Below are 11647 nucleotides of genomic sequence, written 5' to 3'. Positions count from 1 at the left end.
TGGAAGATTGCCAGGGTTATACCGATTCCCAAAGCGAAGCATGTTAGAAGGGTTGATGATTTACGGCCTATCTCCATACTTCCTGCAATGTCTAAGATTGTTGAACACATAATGAAGAATCAAATATTACAATCATCGCAGCTTCGAATACACGATATGCAATATGCCTTTCGCCACGGACTCAACACCACTCATTTGCTGCTTAAGCTGAATGATTCCATCCGAGTGAATGCCAATAACGGAAAACGCAGTGTGATGGTTTCTCTTGACTTGTCAAAAGCCTTCAATTCTATTAATTTTGTTCGATTACTTACTAAATTGCGTGATTTTTTCAATTTTTCTACATCTGCCTGCAAACTGATACTTTCTTACTTAAGTAACAGATCTCAGTTTGTGGTTCTGAGCGGTGCAAACTCAAGCATGCTTTCTCTTCATTCTGGTGTACCACAAGGTTCCATCTTGGGTCCACTTTTATTTATACTTTACGTGAATGATTTGCATCGTTTTACTTCTTGTAGGAGTTGTGAGGCGTTTATGTTTGCTGATGACATTTTCTTGCTTTTTAATGGCAGTTCTACAACACCTGATATTCTTGAGAATGATATAAATTCGGTTTTGGGCAGGGTTGTTAACTGGGCTTCTGCCAATGCTTTAAGGATTAATCCCTCTAAATCCAAGGCTCTAATGTTTGGAAACTTTACTACCACATCTCTTAACATTTTTGTTGGAAATTCGGAGATTGAGTTTGTCGACCGACATAGATGTTTGGGTGTTATTGTTGACACTGAGTTATCTTTTAGGTACCATATTGATGCCTTGTCAGGGAAGGTTTGGTCTTGCCTTCGTAAAATGTATTCTTCTATTGTTTACCTACCTTTCAAGGTGAGAAAGCTTCTGGCTTATTCTCTGTTAATGTCTCAGATACTTTACGGTTTGGAGGTTTTTTCAGGTACTATTCAGGCTAACTTTACAAAATTGAGGCGAATTGTAAATTCCGTTGTGCGGTTTGTCTACAATGTCCGAAGACGAGATCGTATATCTTGCTTCGTAAAACGTTTTCTTAATTGCTCATTTAAAAGGTTTGTTGAGTGTAGGAATTTACTACTTTTCATAACGCTTTTGCTAATATTAGACCTGTTCCTCTAAGGAGGATTTTTGTATTCTCTCGGTCTACTAGAAACCCGCAATTATTTATTCCTAGAATTAGAAGAAACATATATGCGAGATCATATGCTGTTAGAGTAGCAAGATGCTGGAACCGACTGCCTCATGAATTACGCATATTTTCCCATTCCAACAACGTTTTCCGTTTAAAACTTTTTGATTTTTATAACTCTTTTGCTGATGGTTAATTTTTTTTTCCTTGTTCTATTCTTACATCGGATTTTCAAAGCTGCACTATTTTTAAAAATAGCTGCGCTTTTTTTTAATTCTTGTGCACTTTGTTGGACCACTTTCTATTTATCGCTCTCTTCCATTTGGATTTCTTTTATATTCTTTATTTTTAATGGCTGGGGAGCCGAATATTAGGTAAATATAATAAAGTACCTCATTATGTTAAGAAATGAATTTAATTATCTGTTATACTCAGGTTACTGAAATGTTTGTATGTAATTATTTTATGGGCCTTATTGGCTTTATATTACATACATATTTGGTTAATAAATGAAATGAAAATGAAATGAAAATATTGCAAAAAAATTAACTTTTCCGATAGTATCGATAGTGCCATCGATATTTTGCCAGCTCTACTCGGGGATACGTTTTCAGGAAAATAAATATTCAAAATTTCAACAAGGAAGGATTCCTGTGGTAAATTATCCGCCAGACTGCATCGCCATCGCCATCCCAAACAGAACAGAAAAATGCATAAATCTATATTAGCATCAGGTTCCTGACTCTCTCTGTTGTCATACACCCCACATACAAGAGCAAAGGTGTGAGATGGAGCATGACATTCAGTGCCTTCCTCGGGGCATTTCACCGCTGCGATATTGGGTACCTTTTCAATCTTCTTCTTCTTCTTCTTCAGAGGGTAAAGATTCCTGAGCCTCATGCCACACCAGACATGCATAGGTTAAATTAATTTGAATCGCCCCATAAACATTTAGTGTATCGTACTCGGCCTTAAACCCCGTTTACACTGCTCATTATCAGCTGATTTTACAAAGGCAAACCAAATAATCGAGCTATTGGGTTGCCCAAAAAGTAATTGCGGATTTTTCATATAGTCGGCGTTGATACATTTTTTCAACGGCTTGTGACTCTGTAATTGCATTCTTTCTTCTGTCAGTTATCAGCTGTTACTTTTAGCTTGCTTTAGAAAAAAAATGTAAAAAAAGTATATTTGATTAAAGTTCATTCTAAGTTTTATTAAAAATGCATTTACTTTCTTTTAAAAAATCCGCAATTACTTTTTGGGCAACCCAATATTAAATCCGGATTTAAAGAGCAGTGTAAATAGGGTTTTGAGTCCCCAACTTCTTCCTATTGAGTTGCGACAGGAGTAGAGCGTTTTCAGGCTCACTTTGGCCTTTTCATTGACGTTATTTTTCACTTACTCTCTGGTTAAGAATTGCGCCCATGTACTTGGCTTTCGGATAGAGAGGCAGCTGCACATTCTACAGGACATGTCCCCTGTAAACACCCAGCATTTCCCTCCTGTTGATACCAGCTCAGCTCAGTCTGGGACTTATGCCAAATCCTTTGGTTTTCGCACATCCAGATATCTTCCTCTTCACTACCCACCATGATGACGACGGCATTCCATCCCATGGCAAACGGTTGTAGGTATTGGATTGACTCAATGGAATTCTTCGTCGGCAAGGGCTACCTCAGTGTACAACACGCTGCTACAACAACAACATGACGACGATGCATTCGCTTAGGCAACGACCTTCGCCCCTTTTCTTCGCCAAAGAAAAGGAACTTCTTAAATTAAATTTTTTATTTCAAAAAATATGAAATTAAACAATCTTGCTTTATTTTCAGTAATCTTTTTAAAATTTATAAGGCATATACAGATATGATATGAACAGTTCGCATTACATTAAATATCATCTAGAGTATGTGATATAGAGACAAAAGCTGTGAAAATATACAAAACTTATCAAAATGGAGAAAATCTATTTTATTCACTTCTAATTTTTTATTCTCTAATTATCAAATTAAATTCTTTCATATATGGTAGTTTTTACATGTATGCGTATATAAGATATTGACTAAAATCGTATAAAGATATTATCCCTTATAACAACAAAATAATAATAATTATTAGTTCTTTTTTTTTTAATATAATATAATCATAAATTTGAGATATCACATGTTCCTAAATAAATATTTTATGAAAAAACTATATAAAAAAAACACAAAATACTATTATTGCATATATATTAACAAAAAAAAAAAAAAATAATAATAATAATAGAAATTAAAGTTTTATAAATATTATATAATTAATTTTGGTTCGCTTACAACATTAACTTATAGTCTATGTTAAATTATTTTCATTTCATTTACACTATACACACACATATTAGTTTCGTATTCTAGATATGTTATTATCATACTACATTTTGGAGAGCTAGATCCATGTGTTTTTTGCTGGACCACATTTTTTTCATCCTCGATCATTTATTGCGTTTTTGCGACTCAAGATAGGTGGCGGTAAATGTGAGTAGACGATGTCTTAACTTGAGATTACGGGCACGAACATGAGCTGAATTAACTTCTTCGGTATAGTCGCCAGGGAACCAACCAATAGCACCATCACGTATGCGTTCTCCCTGATACCAACCTGGGGAAGAAGGTAAAGAGGAAATGAAGTTGGGCATTAAAGTTTAAAGAACTGGAGAAGTATGTGTAGTTCTAGAACTACTAACGGCAGGAAAAATTATTGGCTTGCCTAAAAAGTAATTGTCGGTAATATAGTAGTAATATAGTCGGCGTTGACAAATTTTTTCAACGGCTTGTGACTCTGTAATGGCATTCTTTCTTCTGTCAGTTATCAGCTGTTACTTTTAGCTTGCTTTAGAAAAAAAGTGCGCGAAATTTTGTTTAAATTTTATTTGTTTGGCGTCAATTTTAATATGGCTACCACATGTATTGAAAGAAATTCATTTAACAAACCGAATCAACGCTGGTGATATGCACCTTAAACGCAATGAATTCGATCCGTTTTTAAAACGAATCATAACTGGAGATGAAAAATGGATTGTTTACAACAACGTTAGTCGAAAACGATCATGGTCCAAACATGGTGAACCAGCTCAAACCACTTCAAAGGCTGATATCCACCAAAAGAAGGTTATGCTGTCTGTTTGGTGGGATTGGAAGGGTGTGGTATATGCTGAGCTGCTTCCAAGGAACCAAACGATTGATTCGGATGTTTACTGTCAACAATTGGACAAATTGAATACAGCCATCAAGGAGAAGCGACCAGAATTGGTCAATCGTAAAGGGGTCATATTCCACCAGGACAGCGCTAGACCGCTCACATCTTTGGTCACTCGCCAAAAACTGAGTGAGCTTGGCTGGGAACTTTTGATGCATCCACCATACAGCCCTGATCTTGCACCCTCAGACTACCATTTATTTCGATCTTTGCAGAACTCCTTAAATGGTAAAACTTTCGGCAATGATGAGGCTATAAAATCGCACTTGGTTCAGTTTTTTGCAGATAAAGGCCAGAAGTTCTATGAGCGTGGAATACTAAATTTGCCAGGAAGATGGCAAAAGGTTATCGAACAAAATGACAATTATATATTCGATTAAAGTTCATTCTAAGTTTTATTAAAAATGCATTTACTTTCTTTTAAAAAATCCGCAATTACTTTTTAGGCAACCCAATAAAAAAAAGCAAATAAAAGCGTGCTAAGTTTGACCGGGCAGAATCCTGGGAACCCACCATCATAGATTCCGCCAAAAATGCATACAAAATAAATTTAGTTGAAGGGCATAATTTTATTCTACATACCAAACTTCTTAGAAACCAGCAAAAACTAAAGCTTCCAGAAACCGAACAAGGATGATCGAGAGACCGATTAGCATGGGAGCTATATCAGGTTATAGACCGATTTGGACGGTATTTGGCACAGTTGTTGGAAGTCATAACAAAACACTGCATGCTCAATTTCAGCCAAATCGGATAAAACTTGGCGCTTGTAAAGGCTCAAGAAGTCAAATCGGGAGATAGGTTTATATGGGAACTATATCAGGTTATAGGTCGATTCGGACCGTACTTCGCACAGTTGTTGGAAGTAATAACGGAACACTACATGCTAAATTTCAGCCAAATCGGACAAAAATTGCGGCTTGTAAGGGCTCATGACGTCAAATCGTGAGATCGGTTTATATGGGATCTGTATCAGGTTTTAGACCGATTTGGAGCGTATTTGGCACAGTTGTTAGAACACCACATGTAAAATGTCAGCCAAATCGCAAAAAAATCAAGAAGTCAATTCGGAAGATCGGTGTATATGGAAGTTATATCAGGTTATAGATCGAATCGAACAGTTGTTGGAAGTCATAACAGATTACTTCATGCAAAATTTCAGCCAAGTCGGACAAAAATTGCGGCTTGTAAGAACTCAAAAAGTCAAATCGGGAGATCGGTTTATATGGGAGCTATATCAGGTTATAGACTTATTTGGACCGTACTTGGTACAGTTGTTGGAAGTCATAACCGATTACTTCATGCAAAATATCAGCCAAATCGGACAAAAATTGCGGCTAGTAAGGGCTCAAGAAGTCAAATCGTGAGATCGGTTTATATGGGAGCTATATCAGGTTATAGACTGATATGGACCGTATTCGGCACAGTTGTTGGAAGTCCTAACAAAACGCTAAATGTAAAATTTCAGACAAAAATTGCAACTTGTAAGGGCTCAAGAAGTCAAATCGGGAGATCGGTTTATATGGGAGCTTTATATAAATGTGAATCGATATGGCTCATTTGCAATCCCCACTGACCTATGTCAATATTAGGTTAGGTAAAGTAAGGTTAGGTTAGGTTGAAAAAGAGGATGCAGATATTAATCCGCCCCATGCCACTATGGACATACACCTAAGCCAGTAATCGGCTTGTTGTGCGCTCTAAAAACTATAAAGTAACCTCTAAAAAGAAAATTTTTAAGTTAGGAATTCCGTGCTACTTACAAAATCCTTAATTGTGTAAGTTTTCAATACCTCTCCCCTAAGTTGGTTCATGTCTAGTATTGTGTCTCCACCTAAGTGCAGTGTATCTGCTAGACGCGAAAGCCGGGCAGTGACAAAGAAAATGCTTCAACGTCTCATCATCTTCCCCACATGCCCTGCACTTGCTATCACTTGCCGCACCGATTTTACATAAGTCAGCTCGTAGTCCTATGTGTCCCGTGTTATGATACCAATAGCTATACTGACCTCCTTCTTACTTCCTTTTAGTAATAGTCTTGTCTTATCACGATCTGGACCCCCCCATAGGATTTTCACCGTCCTACCGAACGCCTCGCTGTTCCACAATGTTGCATGCACATTCGTCGACCACTCCCTTAACTCGGACTGCGTTTACCCGAAAGGCTTCGGGTTAACCAAGTTTATCCTCTGGCCTTCACCGCCAAATCGTCTGCCCTTTCATTTTCCCTTACTCCGTTATGGCTCGGCACCCAAACGATGCGGATTTTCCCATCCTCAGAGAAGGCTTTAATCTTCTTCTTACACTGCAAGACTTGTTCGTGACCTTACCCTTCTAGTTGTTATTGCGCTTATTGTCGGTAAAGATGTTCACATTCGATGTCCTCGCGTTAGCACCACACCACTTAACGCATTCCGTGATCACGCGGATATCCGCCTGCAGGACCGTATTATGGTCAGGCAGTCTAAGACAGATCTCAGGCCCTGGGTTCTCAATGTAAACCCCCAGGCCCACTCTGTCCTCTAGCTTTGATCCATCCGTGTAACATGATTTTCCAGATGGCAATACTAGGGTTCCGTCAATCCAAGACTGTACCGATGGCAGCTGTACCTCGCACTCGACATCAAGGGTCATCACAGGTATCCGATCGGATACCTCTTCCCTTCCTTTCAGGTTTCCTATAGTCGCCTCGATTATACCGCGATGGTATGAGCTGCTCTCATGCTCAATCCATTCTCCCATTGCCTTAAGTCTCATAGCCGCAGTGGCTGCCTCACACTTAATCTGTATGTCAATGGGTCGGATATCTGGAATAGTCTCTAGTGCTCTAGTAGGCGTGGTCCTCATGGCTCCGCCTATGACAAGACAACATGTTCTCTGAACCTGTTGTATGGTTCTTATGATGCACTACACCAAACTATTGAGGCGTAAGTAAGTATTAGTCTAATCACGCTCCTGTAGAGCCAGTGGACTATCCTCGGCTTCAGGCCCCATTTCGAGCTTACGGCTCGTCTACTTAGTGCCCAACATATGTGAGCCTTCTCAGTACGCTCCTGAATGTGGGACTTCCAATTCAGTTTCCTGTCCAAGATCACATCTAAGTATTTGACCTTGTCAGATATTGAAATCGTTTTATTGGGGAAACGTGGTGCTTCAAATTGCCCCACCTTCGACTTCCTCGTGAACAGGCATATTTCAGTCATCTCTGGGTTAACATCGAGACTTCTGGGTCTAGCCCAGTCATATGCCATATGTAAGACCCTTTCGGCCCTTCTGCATAGTTCGTTCGGATCCTTAGACCTTAGAAGTATTATAACATCTTCTGCGTGACAGACGGGTTCAAATCCCTCCTCAGTCAGCATCCGTGTCATAGGTCATTTATGGCGATAAAATCCTCCCTCCTGTGGCGTGTCTTGTGCCACTTTCTCCCTTATATTTATGCCATTAGACACACAATTTATCTACCTGTTCCTTGGCATATGGTTTCTCCAGTCTCTAAAGACCGGATCCACCCGGCACTGGTCTAAGGATTGGATCAGTGTGTCGGTCCGCACATTGTTAAAAGCCCCCTCGATGTCAATACATACCGCCAGGGTGTGCGTTTTGGCATCGAAGGAATCTTCTATTTTATGCACAACGTCATGCAGGACAGTCTTCAATATTAAGTGTCTGTACAAAATCCAAGCGGCTAGCTTCACACGTTCGACCGCCAGCGTGATTTCGATTTCAGACGGACGGACATGGTTAGATTGACTTGGAACGTCGAGACGATCAAGAATTTATATACTTTATGGGGTCTTAGACTAATATTTGGAGGTGTTACAAACGGAATTACTAGAGTAGTATTTTCCCAGCCTATGGTGAGGGGTGTAAAAATTTTATACGGCCTATAAAACACCAATTATTTCCCAAATCCATGGGCTTATGTTTTTGTGTGTGTACACAATCATGTGTGTGTGTGTGTGTGTGTTGTTTGCCAATCACTAACCTTAAGACTTTTGTTTGTGTATTTATGTGACTTACCATCTGGCAATTTCCTAGTAACATTGACCACATCTCCCACTTCCAAGGAGAGACCATCGGGCTCATTATTTTCATAGGAATGTTTGGCTATAACTTGTGGGCAATCCCATTGCTCGTATAATTTCTCGCCAGGCGTCTCGGATTCGGGGGGCCGCATGGCTTGTAGCCAGCGCTCTTGCTCGGATACTGAAGGACATGACAAAAGCTGAAAAAATTAAAAATTTTACATGTGTGTGCACTTCTTCTTCTCTCTCTCTCTCTCTCTCTCTCTCTCTGCCAACTTACCAATTCACTAGTCTTGCGTTGATGATTCTCCAGCAGGGTCATCAGTATTAGATTTTTGCTGGTTTGACTATTCAAATCTTTGGTTGGAACTTGTGGCAGTGAATCACCTGATGTTATTGTCAACATATTGCGTGGACAATAGTCAAAGACCGAAAACTGTTCCTCACCCTTGCGTTTGGTCAATACCAACAAATCCGAGAAGAGAAACGCATAGATGGTGACTTTGCTAAACTTTTTGCCAAATGTCAATTTGGCATCATCACCGCGCCATATCAAATGGGTAAACTCGCCCTTCTTTACCAAGAAGCGGGGTTTAGTGCCTGGAGCCATGACACCAGCCGGAGCTATGGCCAGTGGTCGTATCACTGAGGGATTAAATTCCAATTGTCTCGATATCTTCTCAATCTCATAGGACTGATCACTCTTGGTGGCCGCCTCATTGCATTGGGTGACGATTTTATTCATAATGGCCAAACACATTTTCCAATTCTCATATTCATCATCATTGGGATGGCATTTGCTGAACACGGCATCAATGAGTAGGGGTAAGCGGGTGATTCTTTGCATGGGTAACATCAAAAATGAATGGAGATTCAAGCCACAACACAAAGGACTTGATTCGAGTAATTCCAAATTTTGTGAGAATAAGCCCTTGCTGGCCCTCAGCTGTTTCAGGGTGCGATCCATGCGTCCCTGGTGTTCGCAAAATCCTATATAGACATGGAAATATTTCTCGGCTATGGCATATATACGTTTGCTAAGACCAATTAGCATTATGTTATCCTGCCAGCAGGATTCCAGTTCGGAGAGTAGACGTTCTGAGCATTCATGTACGGGTACAATGTGGGCAAATAGGGCTTTGCGATCCCTTGAGTTGACTAAATGCTGATCACGGAACACGGGATGGTTCATATAATGATTGCGCAATAGATTCAAAGACTTCAGATAACTGGCCTCCGAGGTGATAATCTCAAATTTGGCCTCCATCAGCGAGCGCTCACGTGGCGTAAGGGTAGCTAAAAGTCAGTAGGGGAGAGGAAACAGAAAATCATGGTTGAAAAAATGAATAAAAGTGGGAAACGTATTCATATTGAAAGATGTAGTCAAGTTTAGATAATTTGAAAGGCTTTGGGTTTTAACATAGCGATTATAAATGCCGACCAATCTGCCGTGACCTTTTCCAGTGTCTAGTGTTCCTTGATAAACGGTCAGTATGCTTGCCCAGCACGGGAAAGCTATGAGGATCGCACTGTAACTTTGAGCTCCAATCTGTGGAAAGTTCTTCGTTTGACAAGCTTCTGTCTGCGAGCTACCGGGCGCGTCCACAGGCTGCGGATAGTGGAATACTCCATACGGAGTACCTGCAACGGCAGCCGCGGACAATCAGCGATATCGAGCGGAAAGCCTCAGTGCCTATGATGCTCGACACGGCAATACGTGGTATTGGCGCCTTTAAATAACCAATGGCCATGACCTTCCCGCGGCTATCGGTCGTATAGACCGGTTCGAGCTTGCGCGCCAATTAGAGGTTGACGAGGATCGCCACCTCTACATGCGAATGTGGCTACAACAACACAATGCTTGCTCGGAGGCCACCGTAGTGCATAGGTTATAATGCCCGCCTATGACGCTGAAAGCTTGGGTTCGCATCCTGGCAAGAATATGAAAAAAAATTTCCCATCCTAATGCTGGCAACATTTGTGACGAACTATACCATCAAGGCGGATTTAAAAAGGTGGTCTCAGCTGTTAACAGCCAACATGGTTTAACGGTATTAAGATGTCATATTTTTGTTTGCATTCTCTTTGTTATTAACTTCTCGCATATTCTCTATTCATGTATGCACACGTGTAACCACACGCACACAGATTTTTTTTGTGTGTGTTGGCAAAACGTCGATCAGCATGATGACAAGATGGCGGATTGCAGCATATGTTTTGTGTTTGTTGTGCAAAATGAGACCACCTTTAATTGTTTCGCCATGCTATACCATGTAAAAACTTCTCTCCAAAGAGGTGTCGCACTGCGGCATGCCGTTCGGACTGGGCTATAAAAAAGAGGCCCCTTATCATTGAGCTTAAACTTGAATTGGACATCATTCATTGATATGCGAGAAGTTTGCCTTTGTTCTTTAACGGAATGTTCATGGGCAAATTTGGATTTGTATCCCTGGTTAGGAGCGGAGCAATATCAAACACCCTCCGGTCGATAACTTCACGACGAGTACAGCTCTTCCCGTGTATTGGGTGCGAACCATTGCCTCCATGTTGCTCCCGAAGCGAACTCATCATTGTGAGGTTGGAACCGAAGTCCCAGGGGCTCTTGACACCCGTGATGCGAGACTAAAGTATCCGGTCAGACTTCGTAGCCAAAAGACTACAACCACGAAAAAGTGACCAGCATACAGAGAATGCAACAAATAAGATACACAAGGACGACATTCAAAACACACATAGGATACGGCAGCTCTCACGAGCTAGGCAACTACTTTGATGCGATGTAGGGAGTTAAATCCTAGCTAAATGCTTGAAAGTCTCACGGTCAGAGCTTCTTTGCTCATAACAGGGGCGATCAGCGTCTTCCTATATGCATGATCACATTAAACGGCTTATCTTTAGGACACTGGACCATCGCCAAACTCTTCAGTTAGAGGAGTTATCAGTAGTGAAATAATTTCGGACGGCAAAACTCAAATTGGGATAAGGCACATAAGGAAGCTACTTGAGCCATGGCTTAGACCACCGACTAAAATACGGCAACAGAATTCTCCGAGGTTAAAGTAGCCATTGTGGATGGATGTTGATGTAGAGCTGGCAAAATATAGATGGCACTATCGATATTTAATTATCGATATTAAGAATTACACCTATAGGGGCTCAAGAAGCAAAATCGGGAGATCGGTTTGTATGGGAGCCGTATCAAGCTATAAATCGATTCATACCATAT

The 11647-nt window shown here is 40.5% G+C and overlaps 1 protein-coding gene across 7 annotated transcripts in view; it reads right to left on the bottom strand.

The window, feature by feature from the left end:
• Window positions 1–3427: 3427 nt before the first annotated feature.
• LOC106092931 (ephexin-1) overlaps window positions 3428–11647 on the bottom strand; it is a 186998-nt gene continuing 178778 nt past the window's right edge. For 5 of the 7 annotated variants that reach the window (XM_059362479.1, XM_059362402.1, XM_059362369.1 and 2 more), the window contains 3 exons: window positions 8702–9717; window positions 8417–8621; window positions 3436–3796 (listed from right to left, as the gene is read on the bottom strand). In XM_059362479.1, coding sequence (XP_059218462.1) covers window positions 3630–3796; window positions 8417–8621; window positions 8702–9717 — 1388 coding nt within the window. In that variant the 3' untranslated portion in view covers window positions 3436–3629. Of the gene's footprint in view, window positions 3797–8416; window positions 8622–8701; window positions 9718–11647 lie in introns of all 7 variants that reach the window. The other 2 variants (XM_059362293.1, XM_059362331.1) reach the window with 1 other exon arrangement.

Source organism: Stomoxys calcitrans, chromosome 1 (assembly GCF_963082655.1).
Source record: "Stomoxys calcitrans chromosome 1, idStoCalc2.1, whole genome shotgun sequence".
In the NCBI taxonomy this organism is placed as follows: domain Eukaryota; kingdom Metazoa; phylum Arthropoda; class Insecta; order Diptera; family Muscidae; genus Stomoxys; species Stomoxys calcitrans.
Note: the sequence above shows the minus strand (reverse complement) of the source record. Positions and strands in the feature narration are given on the sequence as shown.